The 22,877-nt window shown below is 53.2% G+C and overlaps 10 protein-coding genes across 10 annotated transcripts; 4 read left to right on the forward strand and 6 right to left on the reverse strand.

Annotated features, from left to right (window-relative positions):
* Positions 1–242: 242 nt before the first annotated feature.
* On the forward strand, positions 243–1,163 carry N7482_000426 (uncharacterized protein; the record flags this gene model as incomplete). Its single annotated transcript, XM_056682551.1, has 2 exons — positions 243–263; positions 561–1,163. The coding sequence occupies 2 exons, from the start codon at positions 243–245 to the stop codon at positions 1,161–1,163; spliced, it is 624 nt and encodes a 207-aa protein (XP_056546157.1).
* A 909-nt stretch (positions 1,164–2,072) lies between these two features.
* On the forward strand, positions 2,073–3,866 carry N7482_000427 (ferric reductase family protein; the record flags this gene model as incomplete). Its single annotated transcript, XM_056682552.1, has 1 exon — positions 2,073–3,866. The coding sequence occupies one exon, from the start codon at positions 2,073–2,075 to the stop codon at positions 3,864–3,866; it is 1,794 nt and encodes a 597-aa protein (XP_056546158.1).
* A 969-nt stretch (positions 3,867–4,835) lies between these two features.
* Positions 4,836–5,657, forward strand: bud32 (serine/threonine protein kinase BUD32; the record flags this gene model as incomplete). The annotated part of the gene is made up of 1 exon (XM_056682553.1): positions 4,836–5,657. The coding sequence occupies one exon, from the start codon at positions 4,836–4,838 to the stop codon at positions 5,655–5,657; it is 822 nt and encodes a 273-aa protein (XP_056546159.1).
* Positions 5,658–5,808: 151 nt separating this feature from the next.
* Positions 5,809–6,858, reverse strand: N7482_000429 (putative gamma-cysteine synthetase regulatory subunit; the record flags this gene model as incomplete). The annotated part of the gene is made up of 2 exons (XM_056682554.1): positions 5,809–6,757; positions 6,836–6,858. 2 exons carry the CDS (start codon positions 6,856–6,858, stop codon positions 5,809–5,811), a joined length of 972 nt encoding a protein of 323 aa, XP_056546160.1.
* A 331-nt stretch (positions 6,859–7,189) lies between these two features.
* N7482_000430 (aldo/keto reductase) lies at positions 7,190–8,507 on the reverse strand (the record flags this gene model as incomplete). The annotated part of the gene is made up of 5 exons (XM_056682555.1): positions 7,190–7,342; positions 7,412–7,781; positions 7,852–8,033; positions 8,090–8,125; positions 8,325–8,507. The coding sequence occupies 5 exons, from the start codon at positions 8,505–8,507 to the stop codon at positions 7,190–7,192; spliced, it is 924 nt and encodes a 307-aa protein (XP_056546161.1).
* A 331-nt stretch (positions 8,508–8,838) lies between these two features.
* Positions 8,839–10,216, reverse strand: N7482_000431 (uncharacterized protein; the record flags this gene model as incomplete). The annotated part of the gene is made up of 2 exons (XM_056682556.1): positions 8,839–9,603; positions 9,734–10,216. The coding sequence occupies 2 exons, from the start codon at positions 10,214–10,216 to the stop codon at positions 8,839–8,841; spliced, it is 1,248 nt and encodes a 415-aa protein (XP_056546162.1).
* Positions 10,217–10,573: 357 nt separating this feature from the next.
* N7482_000432 (ion-transporting P-type ATPase SPF1) lies at positions 10,574–14,598 on the reverse strand (the record flags this gene model as incomplete). The annotated part of the gene is made up of 3 exons (XM_056682557.1): positions 10,574–11,033; positions 11,088–11,224; positions 11,278–14,598. The coding sequence occupies 3 exons, from the start codon at positions 14,596–14,598 to the stop codon at positions 10,574–10,576; spliced, it is 3,918 nt and encodes a 1,305-aa protein (XP_056546163.1).
* A 1,186-nt stretch (positions 14,599–15,784) lies between these two features.
* On the reverse strand, positions 15,785–17,886 carry yvc1 (putative potassium ion channel Yvc1; the record flags this gene model as incomplete). Its single annotated transcript, XM_056682558.1, has 5 exons — positions 15,785–16,188; positions 16,244–16,384; positions 16,439–17,373; positions 17,434–17,761; positions 17,811–17,886. The coding sequence occupies 5 exons, from the start codon at positions 17,884–17,886 to the stop codon at positions 15,785–15,787; spliced, it is 1,884 nt and encodes a 627-aa protein (XP_056546164.1).
* A 657-nt stretch (positions 17,887–18,543) lies between these two features.
* N7482_000434 (translation initiation factor eIF2 subunit alpha) lies at positions 18,544–19,666 on the reverse strand (the record flags this gene model as incomplete). The annotated part of the gene is made up of 4 exons (XM_056682559.1): positions 18,544–19,021; positions 19,085–19,292; positions 19,355–19,517; positions 19,589–19,666. The coding sequence occupies 4 exons, from the start codon at positions 19,664–19,666 to the stop codon at positions 18,544–18,546; spliced, it is 927 nt and encodes a 308-aa protein (XP_056546165.1).
* A 607-nt stretch (positions 19,667–20,273) lies between these two features.
* On the forward strand, positions 20,274–22,803 carry N7482_000435 (SulP family inorganic anion transporter; the record flags this gene model as incomplete). Its single annotated transcript, XM_056682560.1, has 4 exons — positions 20,274–20,746; positions 20,841–21,470; positions 21,530–22,049; positions 22,108–22,803. 4 exons carry the CDS (start codon positions 20,274–20,276, stop codon positions 22,801–22,803), a joined length of 2,319 nt encoding a protein of 772 aa, XP_056546166.1.
* Positions 22,804–22,877: the final 74 nt, after the last annotated feature.

The raw sequence follows: 22,877 nt of genomic DNA on the forward strand, positions 1-22,877 counted from the left end.
GAATCGGCCACCCTCGAGGCATCGAGACCACCTCGCTGGAGGGCCGTTGAGAAGCCCACTTTATCTGGTGCATGCAGGAGAAATTGATTGTGCGCCAAGGACGAGAAGCTATCGGTGTCCTCGCTCGATTCGGCCGTGGTGTTATCAGCCTGGCGCGAAAGAAGGCGTAGCTCCGAGACTATCTGTATGTCTAGCTATCTCTGTTTCACCGGCATCGATAGCTTTGGACGGCACAAGTCACCATGCACGGCACTCCGAACAAGGTATGCTTATGCGGTTCTGATTAATATATGGTTACTTATTATTAGGCCACGAGAGGGGGTTCCTCCGGCCCGCGTGGTCTCGTCGGATGGAGACACTCCATGCAGGGAGAGGAAGGTCTACCATAGATGAAGGCATGCCAAGCCTGGGAACCGAGATATCGGAGCCCACTAGGGGGCAGACTTGCAGGAAATAGAGTAGTACGGAGCCAGCATCCCCCGAGACGCTATGATCGAGATGCGGGCTTCGATCGCAGCATGTTCATACTCAATGTGCCTCATGGCTGCATCGGGCAGTAGGGCGCTACCGCTACCAGTCATCCCGAGTCCGAAGAACGATGTTTGATGGAGATCTCGACGAGTCCAACCGGGTGGAGGCAGTGGAGAGTCGACGGAGGTGAAATCGCTGCTCACGGGGCCTCGACGGACTCTCAGCAACTCCGTGTTAGAGAGTCGGCGAGTCCGCAACATCTCCCCATGAGCTCCACTGCACGGGCTCCCATTGGCACGCTACTTAAGCAAGGTCCAATCTCAAACCGCCAGTCGTCCACCAGGCCAGCGATGACAAGGATCGGCGCCATCTCGGCTCAGCTGCACCTGGCTGGCTGGCGCTTGTTGCTTCACGGCTTGTCCTGGGGTGTTTCAGCGCTGGCCAGTCACATCCGCCCAGCGTGTCCCGCAACCGGATGGCGCCGTGCCTCGACCCCGTCGACCTGTCGCATGTCGCATGTCAGTTTACTGATGATGGCCAAATGGAGGCCCACTTCGGGGTTCCTCTCTAGGAACCCGATTCTATCCATGGCCAACGAAGTGCACCCTACTCTGTACGTCCTGACCGAAGGTTCGGTTCGTGACAAGGCCATCCCCGTCCCTTTCATCCCCTTCAGATCGGCGATGGGATAAACATTCTTTGCAGAGCCGAGAACTCGGCGCCAAAGAATCTGTCCACCCCCTCCTTCTGTGACAAGAAGGGGTTCGGAGTAGATCACTGAGTTCAATGCTATGACGGGATGATACACGGTTCCCTCCTAATGGGCCGAATCCCTGTCCGTCGGGCCAGCCTTGCTTGTTTCTACATATTCCGCTTCCTGGCCCTGGCATAGACTTGGCCTGTCTCATATCTCCCCACCCTTCAGGAAAGCGTGGACACAGGGACACTATAGAAAAAAGTGGTTCGTCCATCCCCCTTTGTGGGCCGGCTTCGTTTCTTCCTTTCCTTCGTTTCTTACACTCTGCGACCAAAGGCCATTGTCGTTCTTTCTTCTTTGCCTTTGTCACCCTTTCATTTCTTGGACAATCCGTCATACACGCGGTGGCAAGCTCCATCCGCTATTTTTTGCCGTTCTTTTCGCCAGTGACGGGGTCACCAGCATTCCATTCGTTGCCCGCCGACGAAAACACAGCCTCTGCCAACTATCCGGGCTGGGTTGTCATTCTTGGTGTTCCGTGCTGAGCACACAATTGACGAAGGATTTCCCATCGAGGCCTTCGCCTGCATCCTTCACCTTTCGTCCAATACGTTCCATCTAGGCAGGTCCTGTCGTCGGTTCCAGCCATCTCACGCCATATCGATAGACCGGCCGAGTCTCTTTAAGCTACGTACCTTCGTTCTTGCATTCTGAAGCAGCCTGGTGTTGTTCTTGGATCGCATTGCGTCTGCGACACTTCTGACTGAGAGGACCACCGCGCTTATCTCGGCCTGGATATACGGCCTCTCCCCCCTCCCTAACCTCTATAGCAAGCTGGTCTTGCTCAAACCCCAAATTGGAACTTGCCTCTATATCTTAGACTACTGTCTTCAGCAGGCGCATCATGCAGCTCCTTCTGCTGGCTCTGTCCCTCGTGGGACTGAGCACGGCCCAAGAGATGGGGAAGCGAGGACAAAAAAAGAGTGCCATGAGCTTGTGGTATGAAGCCTACAACGATGATCTGGCACGCTACACCGTCCTTGCCCTTGGCTGTGCTGCCGCCGCATATTATGTCTGGTCCCTCGCCTGGCGATTCTCTCATCACCTGCGACGACTGGCCAGCTTCACCGATGACAAGCAGAAGTACTTTGTGCCAGCTCACGACAGATTCTGCTGGCTTAAGGAGCACTTGATCTATGCTCCGCTGTTCCGGACCCGCCATAACCGCGAGTTCCAGCTCTCGTCGGCTATCAACATGGGTAATCTTCCCAGCCGCTTCCACGGTCTGCTTGTTGTCGGTGTGATTACCATGAATGTCGTTCTCTGCACGGTGACTACCCCTTATGCCTCCGAGGAGGATACCCTGGCAGGTATTGTTCGGAACCGTACCGGCACTATGGCTACTGTCAACCTGATTCCGCTTATCATCATGGCTGGCCGTAACAACCCCCTGATTGCTATGCTGCACGTTCCCTTCGACACATGGAACCTCCTTCACCGCTGGCTGGGCCGTATTGTGGTGCTCGAGGCTCTCGCGCACACGTTCGCCTGGGCGATCCCCAAGGGGCAGGAAGCCGGCTGGAAGATTGTTGCAACAAGCCTCTCTTCCAGCAGCTTCCTCCTCGCCGGCTTGGTGGCCACAGCTGCATTCACAGCGCTCATGCTCCATTCTCCATCCCCCATCCGCCACGCTTTCTACGAAACGTTCCTCCACCTCCACATTGCCATTGCCGCTGTCTCCTTCGGCTTCTTGTGGGTACACCTAGATGGCATGGTCGCCCAGAACTATCTGCTCGCCACCATCATACTCTGGGCCTTGGAGCGCGCCACTCGTCTCTTCATCATTGTGTACCGCAACTTCGGCCGTGAGTCTACCACTGCGACGGTTGAGGCCATGCCTGGGGATTGCATGCGGATCAGTCTCCGCATGGCCCGGCCCTGGACCTTCAAGCCTGGTCAGCATATCTACCTCTACATCCCGGCCGTTGGCTGGTGGACCTCGCACCCTTTCTCCGTCGGCTGGAGCGAGGTTGCGGAGACTATGTCGGATGAGAAATCCCTCCCAATGGTACGACAAGACCTCCTGGGCGCCCCGCAAAAGACGACTCTCTCCCTGCTCGTCCGCCGCCGCACCGGCATGACCGACAAACTCTTCCAGCGCGCCTCAAACGCCATCGGCTCGCGTGTGACCCTGCGCGCCTACGCCGAAGGTCCCTACGGCAACATCCACTCTATGGACTCCTACGGCACAGTGATGCTCTTCGCCGGCGGTGTCGGTATTACGCACCACGTCCCCTTCGTCCGGCACCTGGTCGCCGGTTTCGCCGATGGCACTGTCGCGACCCGCCGCCTGACGCTCGTCTGGATCATCCAGTCCCCAGAGCACCTGGAGTGGATCCGGCCCTGGATGACCAGCATTCTGGCCATGGACCGCCGCCGTGAAGTGCTGCGCATCATGCTCTTCGTGACGCGGCCCCGCAACACCAAGGAGATCCAGAGCCCCTCGGCCACGGTGCAGATGTTCCCCGGCCGACCCAATATCGACACTCTTGTTGGCATGGAGGCTGAGAATCAGATTGGTGCTATGGGTGTGTTGGTCTGCGGCAATGGCGGCTTGAGCGATGATGTACGCAAGGTGTGCCGCAAGAGACAGGCGGACTCCAATATCGACTACGTCGAGGAGAGTTTCTCGTGGTAATTGGTCTGTATGCGTGCCTTAGGCGCATCTTGGCAGGCAAGATGTTTGTTGTGATGCCGTTGAGCGAGTTGATCGTGTGAGGGCTCTCATGCCTTGGTCGCTTCATATCTTTCTTACATTTCCTTCTCGGGCTTCATAGCCTTTCCCTGTTTCCTATATCCTTTTAGATATAGCATACTCTTGGACTGCGGTTATGGTACTCGAGTATATTATATCGTCGTTCTTTTTGCTTCTTCTTGCCTTGAAGCTGGCCTTTTGTTGTATTTATTTGACTTTGTCTTTCTTCGACTGCGGCCCATGTTTCATGATGTGTCTGAGGTATCTGCGGAGAGTTGTACATATCTTTTGTCCCTGCCAATGCAAATAAATGAGCTGCTTTTTTCTGGAATCAAGGCTATCAGTCGTTTTATTCTCGCATTAAACCATGCTTCCTCTGTAGGGTACATGCTTGGGGCTGGCTTGCCAAGGTGAAACAATTGGCACATCCACGAGGCATGGATGAACTCCGAGCTCCCTCGGCTCTATACACATGTAGATATTGGACGCTGAACCTTGGGCTCCTGGGTTGTATCAAGGTACTGAATATAGTGTCTATGAATTATATCGTGTGATATCCTCTCCATCTCATCCATCACCTATTTATTACCTTAAAAGTCAAAGGGTAACCTAACATATGATGTATAAGAGGTCTATCGGAAGTGGGAGATTGAGTCTATGTATTCCTCCACAGACAATGATAATTATTTTCCCACTTAGCACCCAACGTATGCGTTTGCTGAGGGATATGAAAGCCCATTGTGTCTTCAGCTCTCATCAACCGAGACTCGTTGGCTCAGTCGCGCCGGCCGCGGGCGAGCCCCCACCATCGCCGAACGGAACTTTTTCACCAGCTCTCCCCGACCTCGCTCGATCCTCACAACTCACCAATTCACGCCGACTTCTCCCTTGCTGGACCTCCTCCCCGCCACAATGGCCCCCGAATACAAACCCCCGGCCCTACCCTCACCCTTCACCAACACTACTCCGGCGCCCACACTGCTTGCTCAAGGTGCCGAGGCCCACGTCTACAAAACGGTCTCGCTCGACCCCTCCATCCCAGCGGCCCTTAAGATCCGCCCCTCCAAACCCTACCGCCATCCCATTCTCGACCGCCGGCTGACCCGCCAGCGGATCATTCAAGAAGCCCGATGCTTGGTGAAATTGGTCCGCGAGGGCGTGAGTGTCCCGGCTGTGCTGGCGCTGGATTGGGAGGGGCAGGGCGGCGAGGAGAGCGGGTGGGGAGGTGCGTGGCTGCTGATGGAGTGGATTGAAGGCCCCCTGGTGCGGGTCGTACTCGAGAAGTGGGAGGCATGGATGAAGAAGAATGCGGCCACGCTGGATCCGAGCCAGCTGCAGACGGAGGAAGACCGGGTGCGCAGTCTGATGAAGCGCATTGGACATACCATTGGTGGTCTGCACAAGGCGGGCGTGGTGCACGGGGACTTGACGACCAGCAATCTCATGCTGCGCTCACCGGTCCAGAATGCCACTGACAGCCCGACGGGTATCTCTATGGACGGCGATGTCGTTCTGATCGACTTCGGCCTTGCATCGCAGAGCGCGCAGGACGAGGACCGCGCGGTGGATCTGTACGTGCTAGAGCGGGCAATTGGCAGCACGCATCCACGATCGGAGCCCTTCTTCGAGGAGATGCTCCACGGATATCGGGAGAGCTACAAGGGCGCTACTGCTACGCTCAAGAGACTCGAGGACGTGCGGATGAGAGGCCGCAAGCGGTCCATGCTGGGATAAACGGACTGCCCTTTTTCCTCATACGCATTGTCCGAACGGCGGATGCATAGAATTCATCTCATCTGAACCCTCGAAAACGCCACGCTGAATCATGAAAAAAAAAAGACCTGAACTGTTTTGACAAGCACACCTATAACCCCAATCCCAAGCTTCATGGCCGGGGCTTCACACATGTGCCTACATCTGCCAGAGCGAAATACCCTTTGTTCTCGACCACCCCGCGATCCTTCACCACTGCCGTGTACTTCACCACCCACTGCGGCTCGACGTGTCCCTGAATCCCATCGTGGGCCTCTGGCGCCGATGCCAGGATTCCCGCGCCGCCCTTGTCCGCCGGTCCTAACAGCTCTCGTGTCGTGCCGACTGGGAGGATATCATTGCAGTCATTGTGGGTCAGGAGCTGGATCTGCTCCTGCTTGGCATAGAGAATGAGAGACTTGGGCACGACGCAGCAGTCTTTGAGGTTAATCTGGTCGACGGAGGGCTTGACCTTCGTGTGAGGGAGGAAGCGTGCCAGCCGCTCGCTGCCAAATTCGGCCACGCCCAGCTGCGCGATCATGCCCTGCTCATGCAAGGACTCCAGCACCCGCCATGTCTGTACCATGCTGTCGAAGTGATCCGGTTCTCCACTCGGTTCGGGCTCCTCCTCTTCGCTGTCGTCATCCGCGTCAAAGAGAATGCCGGGGAACGAGACGATCAGCAAATCGATAGACTTGACATGTAACTCCTTCAATACTAAATCAATCGCTTCCCTGGTGTGTGCGCAGCGCCTTGATGCCGGAATCCCTGGGAGATAGAATAGTTTCACCGTGATGTCGTATTGATCGCGATCCTCTGCGAGACCGGGCTGGGCAAAGTCGATCGCAGGGATGTAGAGAGCGCCGTCGCGCTCGAGCGTCCAGGAGGAGGATCCATTTGCATCGCTGTTGGTCCCGTTTGCCCCGTTCGTCCCGTTCGTCCCGTTCGCATGCGAGTCCGCGCCGTTGTGGTCGATCTGTTGCGACGCCAAGAAATTCGAGCGCAGGGAGGTGATCAGCTCGACATTCGATTTTTGCTGCGGCTGACGAATGACAGACGGCCGGCCGCCTTTCATGATATTCCTGTCGGGCCCAGCGAGTTAGCCAGTGGAGATCTTTTTCAACGATCAAACGGTGCCGGCGGGGTGGATTGCCACTTACGAGGTAGAGAGGATCAACTTCATGATCGCGGTGGTCAGGGGGAGAGGATGAGAGGACCAGTGCGTCCGCAGATTCTGCAGTCCCTCGAGGGAGATAGAGTGGCGGGCAAGTATGAAGATAGTGAGGATTGAATCTTTCGAAGGCCGCAAACCCCGCGACGGTTCGGCTGCCCCTCCGAGTCCCTGACAAATCCACCAAATCTACCAAATCCACGCGCTTCGACAATGCCCGAAGCGCTGCCACGCTTCGCGGTGCGATAGCCTGTCAATTCCATATATAACTAGTTGTATATATTGAATCGCATTGAGCTACCCTACTTCGCTGCCACCCCGCAGAAAACTAAAATCTACCTCTCTAATCGTCGTCCACAGTGGGATCCCAATCAGTGGGACTGTACTCTCCAGTGTCCAGCAGTTTCATATCCTCCGCCGACAATTCAAAATCAAACACCTCCGAATTCTCCCGGATCCGCTGTGGCGTCACAGACTTTGGCAGTGGCACGAATCCCTAAGCGCGATTAGTGTCCATCCAGTCATCGCATCGTCATAACGGGGCCTCTACGGAGTATAGACCTACCATCTGCAAACTCCACCGGATCAAGACCTGTGCGGGCGACTTCTGATACCGCTCTCCAATAGTTCGCAGCACCGGCTCTCTAAATCGCGTACCATGCGCCAGAGGCGAGTATGCCTCGACTACAATTCCCCGGCTACGGCACCACTCGACTATATCGGAGTGATCAAGCCAGGGGTGTAATTCCCACTGACCCACGGAGATTTCGCCGCCACCGCCGCCCGCGATGTACTTCTCCAGCTCGTCGAGGTGGTGCAGGCCGTAGTTGGACACGCCGATAGACTTGGTCTGGCCTGCTTTCTGCGCTTCGACAAGTGCGCGCCAGGAGCCGAGGCGGGCCTCTTGGCCGCCGTAGGGGGCGTGAATCAAAATTCTAGGTTATACGCGTCAGCTTCCTTTTCCTCGAGATGTCCAAGGGCAAGGGATCGAATCGATGGACCTACAGATCGAAATAATCTTGCCCTGCCTGGCGGAGACTCGAGTTAATAGCCCGCTTGGTGCTGTCGTAGCCCATCGATTCCGGTGGGATCTTGGTCGTGAGGAAGATATCCGATCGCGCGAGCCCTGAGTTCTGGATGGCCTGGCCACAGCCTTTCTCATTGCGATACATAATTGCCGAGTCGACCTGGCAGCAAGTATTAACCCTTGGTTTAGGCCGGCAAGTCCAACGGGCGTACTTACATGGCGGAATCCAACTTTCAATGCCTCGAGAGTGACCTTTTCAGTCAAAGGTGGGGGGCTAGAGTGGTTAGCAGGGTCGGCAGAAGAATATAAAGGTATTGGCGGATACACACATCATATACACCTATGAAAACAAGTTAGCATTGGTCTGTGAAGGTTTGATGTATGCCATGACCACTTAAGGGCCTACGGATGGCTGATTCTTCATAGTTGAAGCCAGGAAAACAGCACTTACCCCGTAACCCAGGATCGGAATTTCATGGCCGGAGAGCAGTTTGTACTTGGACTGCAGAGTCTGCTTCGCCATTTTGAACCAAGTGTTGCGAAGCAAAAGAACGGAGTGGAAAGGTTTGAAGGAGGTCTTGCGGCTGCGAAGTGAGGGTTCGCGAATGAGGGCCCGCTGAAGCGATGAGATCATCCCAAGTGGGGGTGTCGTGGGGTTATGGTTCTGCGGAAATGGACGCCTCTTGAGCTATGCAAGTGCTCCCGCATTTAGTTGACCGACCTATAAGAAGAGCATGGGCTCAAGAACCAGAATATTCAATCGTGAAGAGTCTGTAATCGTGATGAGAGATTCACTGACATCAACTGAAGATCCCGGGACTATCGGCCGATTTCCGGCTCTTCTCGCAATGCTCCGCCGAGTTAAACGCACAAAGCTACGCAGTGATTGGAAGGGTGCAGTCGTACGTGCGCCGCGTAATCTTAACACATCTTTCTCCAGAAATTGCCGGCGATGTTCAAGATATCTATAGATCGAATACGTGATCGATAGGCCAAACGGAGTCCCAGTAACGCATCACCTTTCTTTCCACCTCCCATCTTTCAACATCAAATGTCCGGAATGAGATACCTTCATCTTGACATCGACGCTTCAGCTCCTTCGCCTTGAGGGCCTCTGTGGGATCACTGATGGCCCTGCTTTCGAGCCGGATACTCTCAAGCTGCGGGCAGACATTTGAATCCAGTAAGAGTTCGCATTGCTTGATCACCCACCCAAACAAATCTCCATCCAAGACGCAGAGGGATAACGTCTCTAGCGAGGAGGGGAGCACATCCGATAGGCTCCGCATCGGTCTTTTCTCATTATCCAAGCCTACGATATCTGCGCAGGCGACGTGTAGAACCTTCAAAGCACTAAAGTCTGCAAAGGGCCCCATAAACGAGTCTGTGCTTTCGTCCTCAATACTATCCGGGACGTTGCTTATCGAGATCGCCTCCAAAACCGCCTTATGGACGGAAAGAGCCTTGTAAAGCTTTCGCTTGTTAGGCGGCGCATATGAGACTAAGCTGTCCATAGTTAACCGGAAGGATGTCAGCGCCTTACAGCCTCGTATCCAGGCGTGCATTCCGTCGGCCGCGTCGCACACTTTCACGACGATGTCGGTAATACTTGAACTACCAGGATCAATCTTGACCGAGAGCTTTTTGTCGAGTTCATCATCTTCCCCTCTATCTTCGTCAATGGATGATTCATATACCCGGAAGCCGCCTAGATACCGCATGGCAGGGAACTTGAAGAATGGTCGCAATGAGGTCCGATTCGATTCCATTTTCCGTATCCCAGTGCGCGGCCCATGCCTCTTCCAGATGTGGGAATATCGAAGTCTCCGCATTGGCAGCATCATTTAGCATCCTGGGGACATAGTCCGCGCCGGAAGGCCAGACAAAGCTAATTTCGCACAGGTTGGTCAGCCTAGGGATGAGCAGCGCGAGCCAGGCATCTGTGACTCCGGCTGCGAGATCCTCAAGCCATTGCTCTCGGTAGTCCCCGTCACTGGTCGCTTCGCGAACGAGGTTCTCCATGAGATCACGGTCAAAGTCAAAGTCGTCGGGAGAACCCTCATCGTCACGGGTGCTCTTGGTTTGCCAGCATCCTAGGTCTAGCACGTGCACCATGCTTGCTAGCTTAGGGTCTCGGACGATAGTGTACAAGAACTGGCACACTTGATCGATTTCGTCTAGACTTTCCGGTAGATAAGTGCATAGTGCGACCTCCCAGAAGATGGTTGAGCGCAGCGTGCCATAGAGCCGTTGGCATGAGGTGGCCAGATGGAGGCGGTCATGTTGGTCTTCCAGTTCCCTGGAGATGTGCCAAAGTATTTCGTCTGGAAGTTGGAGAAGCATGGCTAAGGTGAGAGAATAAGGTGTGTTTGGTCATGTAAAGGAGGGAGCAAAATTGCGGCGCAAAGGTGCAGGCAGAAGCGTGGGGCGGGGCGGGACCCGTTTTCTTTATCGCTATTGTCCACCGTAGGCATTCGACGTGCCATTGTTTTTTTGGCCGTAGCGTTGAAGTGTACCATGGAAAGATCAAGGATTAACAGATGAGAAGATAAAGATAACACAAGGTACTAAGGCTAGAAAGTGATAAAGCGATAGCATCAACAGAACCATTGATTAAATGTCATGCAGTTCTATGAACCCAATTTCCCCCTCTATGTATACAGTACAAAAAGGCAGTCTCTGAAGCCTTCTCGTCACAATTTAAACCTTCCGCTGCTCCTCCTTCTGGGCTTCAGCTTCGGCCAGCTCCTTGGCCTTGCGCTCAGCCTCACGCTTCAGCTGATCAGGGCGGCGGACGGCGATATCCTTGGGACGGAAGTCGCTGAACAAGTTCTTAAGCACATTCTCAATCAGCCAGCAGCCGCCGTAGTCGAAGATCATCAGCACGGTCAGAGTGACCTTGAACTCGGTGGTGAAAGGAACCAGGCGCAGCTTCTCGTTGATCTCGGGTATGAACTCGGTCGCACAGGAGAATGCGACGGCAGAGGCGGCAACCAGGCCCCAGTACATAGCTTTGTTCTCGCGAATGGACTCGCGGAAGGGGCGACCCTGGTAGTTGATGGAGAAAGTGGAAATTTGCTGGATCAGCTGGAGCAGGTAGATGGCGCTGTTCAGAAGAGACGGTTCAAATTCGCCCTCGAGATCAACATTGTCATCTCTCCTATGGCACTTGTTAGTAACAAAGTAGACTTATACCACCGGGGTGAGAACGTACGGTTGGATCTTATAAACATAGTTGGTCAAATAGATCAGGGTCACAATGTGAATAGCGAACTGTCCAAGAACGGACCCAATGATATACACATTGAAGATGTTCGGCTGCGGGCGCTCCTTGGATAAACCCTCAACAGACTGGAGTAATGATTAGTATAAGCGAATTTTAAACCATCCTGAGAGATAAATACCTTGGCGCGAGAAATAGACAAGAAGCAGACGCTCATCATCATACCGCTGATGGTAACCTGACCGTCACCGAACTTGATGCCATCGAGGTAGATGACACTCAGACTGTAGGCACTGATCAAGCAGTTCAAGGCAAGAATCTTGTACATTTGGATCGTAGCAACTAAAGTGCAACGACCCTGGCGAATAATGTTCGGAATAGCGATAACGTTGGCCAGCTTGCTGGTGAAAGGCGCAGCACAGGAAGCATCACCCAGCTTAATGGTGGGCGGCTCGCTATCATCCAGCTCCGCCTCTAACATGGATGAGGTAAGCCTATCGGCAAGACCGGCAGCGGCAGCCTGGGCCTGCTGCTGGCGCTGTTGGTGGGGAGTAAGGCTGGCGTTCGACTGCTGTAGGGCTTGGGCACCGGGCGAGGTAATAGTTGGGATCTCGTCGGCAGGCTTGGCGGCAGCGGCAGCGGCAGCGGTAGCACCCTTCTTCTCGATCTCTCGCTCAATAGCCTTCTGGTAGTGCGGGTTGGTAGGACCGGGTGGATAGAGGTGCGCGATGGGCAGAGGCACGGGCGGGGTAGGCTGATTGAATCTCTGCATCATGCCAACCTGCTTCTCGTACAGCTCCTTCATCTTGGTCGTCCGGTAGTGATCAGCAATCTTGGTCAGATCCTCGGGCGAGCCGTTCAGAAGGGCAACACCAACGTGGGCCTGCTTAAGGGCGCCGACATCGTTAGTACCATCACCGCACATGAGAGTGGTGTAACCAGCGTCCTTGAGGCCAAGCAGAATTTCTTCTTTCTGCTTGGGAGACACACGGGCATAAACCCACGTGTGGCGAAGCAAGTCAGGGAGAGCCTTCTGATCCTTGAATTTGGCCAGAGCGTAGCCAGTGATGCAGATATCCTTGCTCTTCAAAATCTCCGGGTCCAGAGGCTGAGTCGGGTCAACGTCCGTGCTAAATTTGTCATCGATAGTGCGCCAGACAAGTCTAGTTCCGGAGTTGTCATGCTCAGGGGCATCGAGAATAACGACCTCTCGATCCACGATCTCGACTTGACGGGCGACATGGACAGCAGTCAGAGGGTTGTCACCAGTGATCATGACGACACGGTGGCTGCTTTCGTTCAGCATGCGGACGGATTTGATGGCATCCTCCTTCAGGGGGCATTGCAGGACAAGGAAACCAGCAAAGATCAGCTCAGACTCGACCTCCTCTCGGACATAGTTGTTCACGCGGCCCTGGGAAAGCTCGGACTCTGTGGAAAGATACTTGTAGGCAAGAGCAAGAACACGGGCACCATTGCGAGTGAAGTACTTGAAGGTCTCCTCGTAGTTGGGAGGGGTATTAACAAGCATGGTCTGGATAGTCTCGGGAGCACCCTTGACACCAACAAAAGTGGACTTGCTCTTCTTGGAGGTTGTCGGCTCGATGGTGGTGACAGTGGCGATAGTACTCTGGCGCTTCAAAGCTGAAGAAAATTGGAATCTTCTCTTGACATGAACAGACTCCACAGGACGGGACCCAACGATGGGTGCGTTTCCCTTGCAAGTAAGAGTATCGTTCTTGCCCAGGGTCCAGCCCAGCCATTGTAGAGTAGCCTTCTCCATTGGATCACCAACAACTTCACCTTCATCCAGCTTCACCAGAGCGTGGGCACTAGCAAGCACAAGAGTGGTGTCAGGGCTAACGACCGAGGCCTTCGACAAATCCGTGTGAGCACCATCGGCTTCAACCTTGGCATCAGCCTGACCCAGGGTAAGGCCAGCAATACCGTCGACAACCAAGTCCTCTCCAGTCAGTGTACCAGTCTTGTCAAAGCAGGCAATGTCAACACGGCCGGCGAACGGAATCCGGAAAGGCTCGGTGCAGAAGATCGCAAACTTGCTAAGCGCTGCGAGACTGGTGTTGACAGCAAGGCTCAGCTCCATGGGAAGCTCGGGAGGAACGACACTCGTGATAATGAGAACACAGTCCAGAAGCAGCTTGGATCTCTTGCGATCCTTGATCACACCCTCCTGCCACACGTACCACGAGGCGGCAATTGCGAAAATCAGGAGGAACAGAATAAACAACAAGGCCTCGGCATTGTTGGCAGAAACACGCTCAGTGGAGTAGATCATGGTCCGCACAAGGCTACCCTGGCTGGTCTCGAAGCCGGTCTTCACAACCACACCGACAGCCCCATTGTCTGGAGGCGGCGTGACACCATTAGGCAAAATCTGTGAATTCTGGTCTCCGTTGGTGTTGGGGTGCGTGATCTGAAGAACCTTGGTTCCTCCGTGCACGAACGAGTTCTTATCCAGTCCATCGGGCTCAATCAAATCATCACCAGGTCGGAGCTGAATCGAGTCTTTGAGGAGCGGGGTACTCTCTCCAGAGAGCATTGCCTCGTTCACGATCACACTGCCCTCGATCAAGAGGATATCACAAGCAACACCGCCATCTTCCTTGGTACGGTTCACAGACATCAGATCACCGGGGAGAAGCTTATCACTAGTGATTTCCTGCCATTTGTTCTCGCGGTACACCCACACATCGTAAGGCTTGATGTTCATTCCACGGAACTCGTTGAGAGTTCTCTGGCGCTGCCATACCACAGTGCTCTCAAAAGCGACGAGCATGAAGAGCGTGAAGAGCGAGTAGTACCAGTATTCATCCAACATCCAGAGTCCAACGCAGAACACTTGGAATACGAAGAATGGTGCCACGGCATGCTCCTGGAAGAGCTCGGTAAAAGTGGGAACAGGGATATCGAAGGTATTATCGCCATAGTGGTGTTGCACGCGGTCGATCTCGGCCTTGGTGGACAGGCCCTTGCTCTGTTGAAAAACCTTCAGGGCGGGCTTGGGTTCCTCATCGAGGGCGTAGGACAGCGGAGCAAATAAGCCAGTTTCCGGATAGAAAAGAAAGCGGCGCTTCTGGAATAGGAACGAAAGTGTCTTCTTTCCACCGGAGTTATCGCGGATGAGCGGGCAGATCTCGGCGGAGCCGGCGTTGGTGATAGGGATAATCTTGACCAGACGCGCGGTATCAACGGAATTGGCTCGGGTAGTGGTGAACAACGTGTTGAGGTTGATGTTCCACTTGGTCATCAACCACAGGAGCGACTGGGCCGTGATGATAGATCCCGCCCAAACGAAGGTCCATTCCTGGCCCTGGATGTAGGTATCATAGCGCTCAGGGGAGAGATAGAAGGCGAAGAACACGGGCCAAATGATCAAGAACGGCCAAACATAGGTATGCAACTGCAGTGGGAGCGGGTTATGCAAAGACGCATATTGGATCTGGGGGTCATCTGTGAGCTTTGCCCTGTGTACTGTTAGCATGGATGGACTGAGTCCGACTGGGTTATCGGGGACTGACTGAGGGGAGGAGAGGGGGGGGGGAGGGCAAAATCTCACATTATGGCAATCGGGGTGACCACAATCAGGGTCCAACAAAAAGAAACTTAGTAACGCATGCAGAAACCGCGCAGCAGAACCATCCAAGTGGGAATGTCCAAAACGGAAGAAGCCACCTTCGATACAATTTCGATTTCCAGAGGGTTCGCCGCTTCGACACGCTAGGCGCTTATGTAATGGTGGACCCTGCCCCGGCCTGTTAGATCACTGTCCACACCCGCATGGCGCGAGACTGGCATGATGAGTAGTCATGAGCAGTGAGCCTTTTTTAATTGTTCCGCATTATATGCAGTGCCAGATCTGGCTTCGGCTTTTGAGGCCGCAAATATGAAATGGTGGGAGCGAGGAATTGAGCCACCACTGGAAGAGTAACCTAGATAGATGCTACCCGTTTATATACATGATTGAACCACAGGTGCCAATGAAGTCTTCAGTTTCTAGTTTGTCTTTCCCCTTAACTTCTTGTCATTTCAATTACTTCTTCTGAACACTAATTTCTGTCCCGTTTTCCCGAACGACAACCATTCTGTCCAGTTGACCCCCGCCTTAGTATATCACGATGGAATTGTGGCCTGAGGTTCTACGACCCGCCCATCATCTTACCTAATCAAGCGAGGATCCGGTTCCACTCCACACAGTCTCATAGAGCCAAAATTTCATCGACTTTCAACCAGCCCTGCCGGGCTAGCTCAATCGGTAGAGCGTGAGACTCTTAATCTCAAGGTTGCGGGTTCGACCCCCGCGTTCGGCTATTCCTAAAAAAAACCTGAGATCCTTCTTTTTTGCTTCTTTGCTTCTTCCCTTTTTTTACTTCTTCATTCTACCTGGATTGGGCTAGGAGTGTCTAGAATGGCTCATCTACCTAGGCGGCTGAGAATGGCAGTATGGGTATGGAAACGCGCATGGCTGCTCTAATTCGTTATTGCGGCTTGATATACCTAAATGGTCGATGCAATAGCGATTGGAGGCATTGGAGGGGAATATCACCAGGTCAGAACATATATATTGTAGACAGGTATGAATAAACACAGTTGACTTGCTATTAAGGTTGTACTACCTAACCGGGCACCTCGACGATATTCTTGTATACTCTTCCTAATCGATAAACTCTTCAATCTAGCCCATCCACCGCCCCAGGAGTCTTCTCTGTGAGACTTTTCACCAGCCCTGTCAGCGCAGCGACCTGTTCCCTCAATTGTCTAATCTCCAGAGTGCAACTATCCACCTTGATATCTGGCGTGCTCTGCTTGACTTCCTCTTTCCAGCTATCATGGAGATCGAAATTAACCTCACCGGCCACATGTTCCCACTCCTGCGTGCAGTCATCATCCTCTTCGCCGTGGCGACGATTCCAGCTAATTTTGTTTGCCTGGCGAGTTTCAACCCATGCGGTGAACACTAGTAGAGGCGAGTAGAGCACGCCCATGACGATGTCATTGAGCTTAGCGTAGTGCCTTCGCGAGAGCCACCACTCAAATGGAGCGATTAGGAATAGCATCTCAATAAGGTTGAAAGCTTGTAAGAGGTTAGCAAGTCACCCTATATGGGCAATGATAGAGATGAAACTTACGTGGAATGAAAACGTTTTCATCCGGAGCACGGACGAATTGAATAGTCTTCTGAGCGAATATTGCCATGTACTCATCGGTAGCGTTACCAGAGATCTCCTCATATGCGCTGTTGTACAGTGCAATGAGAATGTTCAGCAGAACTAAGAATTGTTAGGAGGGAATACCAAAAGATGTAGAAAGACATGATGACGTACCGATCATGACAACAAAGCTGAAGACATAATAGAGGATGATGCCAAAAGGGAAAGCAAAATCCTGGAAAGTCCCAAACTCAGGGCTTTGCATGACAGTGTTCGCCATACCCTGGATGATAGTCCTGGTGATATCGACATCGTCATCCACCTGAGCCATTCCAATAAAGGCCTGGAAGAAACCAGCTAGGACCACGAATAGCAGCGCGAAGAAGATCAGACTCTCCTTCATCATGACCCGCAAAACCACGAACATAGCACCGAAGAAACGGACTGAGTCCAGGTAGAGCATCATGCGCATCCAGAACATGGGTCCTGCGAAGGCGAGGAAGTTGTAGCTCAGTCCATTGTAGAGTTCCCGCTCTGTAGCGTGGTTCAAAGGCGAATGTGCCAATGCGACAAGACGTAAGACGAATGATATAACAAGCAGACAGTAGAGAGTCGAGTTGAACGCATTCCAGAATTCGATATAGTTCCATCCCACTTTCCAAAATTTGACTGCTTCGTCACAAATGAACGCGAAGGACATTCCGTAAAGGATACACTCGGCAGTGTCAAGATCTCCAGTGGGATTGACAGTGTTGATCACGGCGGTGTACAACACGAGGTAGAGCAAGGAAAACCATATCTGGCAAATATTTTGGTACAAGGGGGTTCTCATCCGATCCGGGTGAAAGTGGACCCAATAATCAAGGCTGGACTTGTCCTTGTACTCGACAAAGTTCGTCGGATTGCCCTCTTCCTGGCAGATCCAGCCACGCCAGAGATACTTAATGCATTTCTGGTAGCCAGCAGAGCTAATAATTCTCAGTGCGTGGAGATCTACCGAGCGCTCGACAACATTGGCCGGATCACTCTCTTCTTCCTCACTGAAGATAGAGTAACGCTTAAGCAGAACGTTTTTGAGCAGATAGTCCTGGTTCGTTTCGCTCTCAATTCTACAAAGTCAATCAGCAAAGTCGAATTCCAGATTTCAGGCTCAATATGGAAGCTCGCACATGCGCTTGGCAATGACCTCACATGCCACAGCTCTGCCTTGGTGGAGATCAGAGTCCCAAAGCTCGATATTGGCTTGAATTTTGAACCATCGCAGGCAAACGAGAAGACAGAAAACCACACAGCCCTCATAGTCTTCACCGCCAGCCCGTTTGGCCGTGTTGACGACAGCTTCGGTGATAATCCGACTGTTTGGGTTGGTCAGGAGGCCCTCGTCAACCTCGCAGGAGACGACTTGTTCAATTTGATACTTCAGCCGCAGGGCAACCTTGGTAATCTCCTTGGAGGATTCAGAGGGTTGAGTCTCATCATTGTCATAGGTAGGGAGCACTGCGATGCGGTTAGTGATGTTACACGACCGTGGTTGATCATGACCTACGTCGGCGGCGTTCTACTGCCGCATGGCGACGCGCTCTGCCGCGGTCGAATGTGAAGATATCTTTCCAGTGACCCATATTGAATAGCTGGAGAAATCCAGGAGAACAGGTCCGGAGAATTAGCAGAGTCCCTGCGTTGGTGACGAGGCGAAGGAGGAACGCGGTGAAGGCGATCGGCGGCCAAGGGCCAAGCGCGCCAGTTCCCCGCTACCAAAAGCCACAAGGCCTTCCCAGTTTCACCTCTATCTCCGCCTATATTCTATCTTCACCCCCGAAAACTACATGTACAATATCGAGAAAATGAAGGTGTTACGAAGATCTGGATGGCTCTAGAAGCATCACTGGCATTGAACGTCTCAGTTGCATCACAACATATATACATCAGAACTTGCACCTCGTGCCACGCAAGCAACCACAAAGCAGGGGGCGCCGCAGCATAAGGCCTTCGCCAATTGGCACACAGCACCTGCGTCGGGTGTGGATAGAATCATCCCCGGGCCCCAGGTGCAGGCGACTGCCCTTGGATAAAAGGCAATTTCTGACTGCAATTGTGCCCTGTAAGCACATAGAACCATCAAGCCGCTTTCCTCTTCTCATTGATCGCGTAAATGTGCATGATTTTCTCTATCCATTTTGCCCGTCTCCTACAGTTTTCTCTTCGCTTGCCTTTTGCGCTGGTCGCGAGCGCTGATGCAACGCTGGGCGCTCCGTGGTATGAAAAGTGCGATGCATCGATTACTCGGGAACACCCTCGTCGCTCTCCGACTGGCTCTCGTCTCCGCTGACCTCCATATTCTCCCGCTCACGCTTGTCCATGAGCTCCTGGAGGATGGCATCATCGTGCTCGGTGACGGCCTTGGGCGCCATCTTGACGATGCAGTTACCGTTGGCAGCTTTGATATTGGCGGTGATGTTCTCGATAGCGGCCTCCAGCATCTGAATACCCTGATTCTTATCCAAAGACTGGTTGGTCAGGACGTACAGGGGAGGAGCTACCAGCTTGACCTTGATCTGGTTCTCGGCGGTGTTGTTGGCCTCGGCAGTGCGTAGAGCAGTCTTGACAGCATCGATTCCATCGTAACCGAAGCAGGTAACCTCAATATCGGCACGGACCTTGGTCGGGTGAGGGGTGAGCTTCTTGCTGATGTACTGCTGCAGCTCCTTCTTCACGGGCTCGCTGGGGAATTCGATCTCGTTCCAGACGTCGGGGTTGCTGAGATATTGATTCTGGTTAGTGGAAATCTGCCAACAGAGCCAGACAAGCTGTAATACATACGTAATGGAAATCTTGAAAGCATCGTGAGAGTGGCCGTATTTCCGGTTCAACGGCCAGGCGATCTGCTGGTAGAGGGTCTCCAGGGGGGTCTGGGTGGCCTCGGCGACATGGCGCATGATGGAGTGCACCGCCTTGCTCTTGTTGTACCGCTCCTCGCACTTGATCACATCCTCGGGGGAGACACGACGCTTTGACAGATCGATATAACCTGTACAGAACCCATGAGTCAGTCGCTGGTTTCCCTCCATCAAGATATTGGTGTTGGCTTGCCCTTCTCCTTATCGACACGGAGGACGATGACGACCTCGTTCCGCCCAATGCGAATGAGCTTTTGGATACTACGGATACGTCTCCGCGAAAGTTCGGAGAGCAGGATCATTCCATCGATGTTGTCGTACTCGAGCAGCTTCACGTATGCGCCCATCTCGGCGATCTGTTCCAATCACGTGGAAATGTCAGCTGGGAATGATCCATGGCATCAAAAAAGGCTTGCAAGATTCGTACCTGCTTGACGTTGACCATGACATAGCTGTCCACCTCAGGATACTTGTCCTCGTAGAATCGGCAATTTGTTAACGACATTTTGGCGGGGTTGCGCTCTGATTTTCAGCAGGAAATGTTCGGGACAAAAAGAGGACTGATGAGACGGCAGTCCAAGACGGATGATGGGCTCGAGCCTTGCGAAAGAGGATCTGAGCGAATCGAGGAAAATCAGGGTCGGGAGCGAGGGACTTTGGGCGGAAGCACAATCGATTCAAATCGCTCTTTGTGGCGGACTCAAAACCCACATTGTCCGCGGTCACGGGACCATCTGACTGCCCAGCAGTATGTATCACGTGACACACCGCCTGGTGGCGCGGAGGACGTCTGAGGCAGTTCCTTCGGGCGAATCACAAGAGTAGGCGCTGCCATGTTTCTACCATGCTGGGGTGGGCACTCTTGTTTGACCTGCTCTTCTCTTCTTTGTATGGTTGAACTAGCTGCTGCCTCGGGGGGTCGATCCGCTCGAAAGATATGAATGATAGCGGCAGCTAGCCCCGCTTGTCAGTCTCTAACGGCTACCGCCCTTGCTAATCGGCAAAAGGAACCGGAGCCTCTCTCTCTTCCACTGTTACTGTTCTAGATGGAGAGCACCGGTACTCGTCGTCACTAACGCAAGGCTGACTGTCTTTCCTCGGCACGATTCATTATGTCGGAGTCGAGTCCGCTCCTCCGCCAGGAGTCGGATGGGCATCGCTCTCTCCAAGACCGGATCGTCAACATCTTCCGCACTACAAGTAGCCAGAGGCCCGCCTCAGGGCTCGATTACGGTGACGATGGACTGCAGGGTACCCAAGGGCTTGGAATTACCACCTCGAGTGAGCCAAACGCGAGAGCCCGCCTCTTAGAGTCCTATCATCAGTCGGATCCGGTGTGCGGTGAACGACGCTGTAGCCATGGGACCTTCTCCCCCCGGCCGGATGGTCCAGATGGCGCAGTAAGACAAGAATCCTCAGCTACTTCCAGCATTCACTTTGGATACAATGGCAATGCGGACACGCGTGCAGCCTCTGGCCACTCTCACGGTGGGGATGACCCACCAGGGTCACGTCCAGATTCTGACTACACATCGCAAATGAAGTCGTCTCTTTCGGCCCTTTCCATGAACGAGGATAAGAAACTGTACGTAAATCACTACAAACTCTTCCCCAAATCATTCTATGCGGGTACCCTGCATAGGCCCACGTGGTCAGGAAGGACTAACGGGTTCCCGCAGGTATCTGTCCTATTATATCCCCTTTTTCAATTGGATACAACAGTATCGATGGTCGTTTCTTCGTGGAGACTTGATTGCTGCTCTGACGGTCTCCTCCATCTACATCCCAATGGCCTTGTCATTGGCCTCCAATCTCGCCCATGCACCTCCGGTCAACGGTCTTTATTCTTTTGTGATCCACCCCTTTGTTTATGCGATCCTGGGGAGCTGCCCACTTTTAGTTGTTGGGCCGGAGGCCGCCGGATCATTACTCACGGGCGCTATAGTCAAGGCCAGTGTGCCTAGTGGGCATTCTGGAGAAGATGACCTTATGGAAAGTGCTATTATTATTGGAATATCAACCGCAATGACCGGCTCTATGATTCTGGTTGCTGGAATCACTCGACTCGGTTTCCTCGACAACGTGCTGAGCCGGCCTTTCCTCAGAGGGTTTATCACTGCTATTGGTTTTGTGATCTTCGTGGACCAGCTGATCCCCGAATTGGGCCTTGCAGAACTGGCTAAGGAAGCTGGAGCTAGCCACGGCACCACAGTGGAAAAGTTGGCATTCATTGCTCGCAATGCTGGGAGTAGCCATGGACTCACGGCTGCAGTGGCTCTTGTCAGTTTTGCCATCATTATGTTCTTCCGGTTAGTCCAGGTTCGACCTTTTGGTACGAATTATTCATCTGACGTATTGATCTCCCCAGAACGCTTAAAAAGTGGTTGATGCCTCGCTTCCCTCAAGTGATATACTTCCCCGACCGCTTCCTAGTCGTCGTTTTCTCAGCAATCCTGGCCTATACCCTTGACTGGGAGGACAAAGGTCTCGAACTTCTTGGACATACTGAAATCAGCTCCAGCCAGCTGTTTGCCTTCAATTGGCCCTTCCGATTAAGCAACATGAAGTATATCCGCACAGCTATGAGCAAAGCCTTTATCATTACCCTCCTGGGCTTTTTTGAGTCCTCCATCGCGGCCAAGGGTCTAGGTGATAGTAAGCCCGATGGTATCCAGGGCATGCACATGAGCGCGAACCGAGAGATGGTGGCGCTAGGAGTCGCCAATCTGCTCGGTGGTTGTTTCATGTCCCTCCCAGCATTTGGTGGATATGGTCGAAGCAAGGTCAACGCTCAGACCGGTGCGCGAACTCCTATGAGTAGTATCTTTCTGAGTATCATCACACTCATTTGCATCCTGGTGCTGCTACCATACCTCTACTATCTTCCGGTATGTTTATAAATTGAGAAATTGAACGGCAAGGAGTTAATATGCTAACTTGAAACAGAAAGCCGTTCTCTGCTCCATGATTTCAGTTGTGGCTTATACCCTCGTGGAAGAGTGCCCACACGATGTGATCTTCTTCCTCCGGCTTCGCGGATGGAACGAACTAGTTCTCATGCTCCTGATCTTCACTGCAACGATCTTCTACTCCCTCGAGCTAGGGATGGCCCTCGGAATTGGCCTCTCCGTGATCATCCTCATCCGCCACGCCACCAAGCCCCGTATCCAGATTCTCGGTAAAGTTCCGGGCCCTATGCCCCGCTTCGAAAATGCCGAGCTTCAACCCGAGAACGTGGAGCTTATCGAGGGCGCTCTAATTGTCAAGATTCCCGAACCTCTCACCTTCGCCAATACGGGCGATCTCAAGAGCCGTCTCCGTCGGTTGGAACTCTACGGCTCGAGCAGAACCCATCCGTCTCGTCCTCGTATGCGTCCGGCGGAGTACAACAAAAACATTATCTTCGACGTGCATGGCGTTACGAGCATCGATGGCTCAGGAACGCAAGTTCTCTATGAGATCGTACGTGCATACGCGGAGCAGGGTGTGAGGGTCTTCTTCTGCCGACTACCGAATTCTAATGTGTTCCGCATGTTCAAGCGAAGCGGCATTGTCGAACAGTGTGGGGGCCTGTCCCATTTTGTGCCCCATGTTGAGGAGGCCCTGCGATTGGCTGAAACCGAAGAACAGACAGAAATCTGATCTGAATTCTCATCGCATACATCGCCTGTGGTTTACTCACATTTTCAATCATCTGATGTTGAAGTTGCCCTGTG

Source organism: Penicillium canariense, assembly GCF_028826845.1.
Source record: "Penicillium canariense strain IBT 26290 chromosome Unknown utg000001l_segment0_segment0, whole genome shotgun sequence".
Classification (NCBI taxonomy): domain Eukaryota; kingdom Fungi; phylum Ascomycota; class Eurotiomycetes; order Eurotiales; family Aspergillaceae; genus Penicillium; species Penicillium canariense.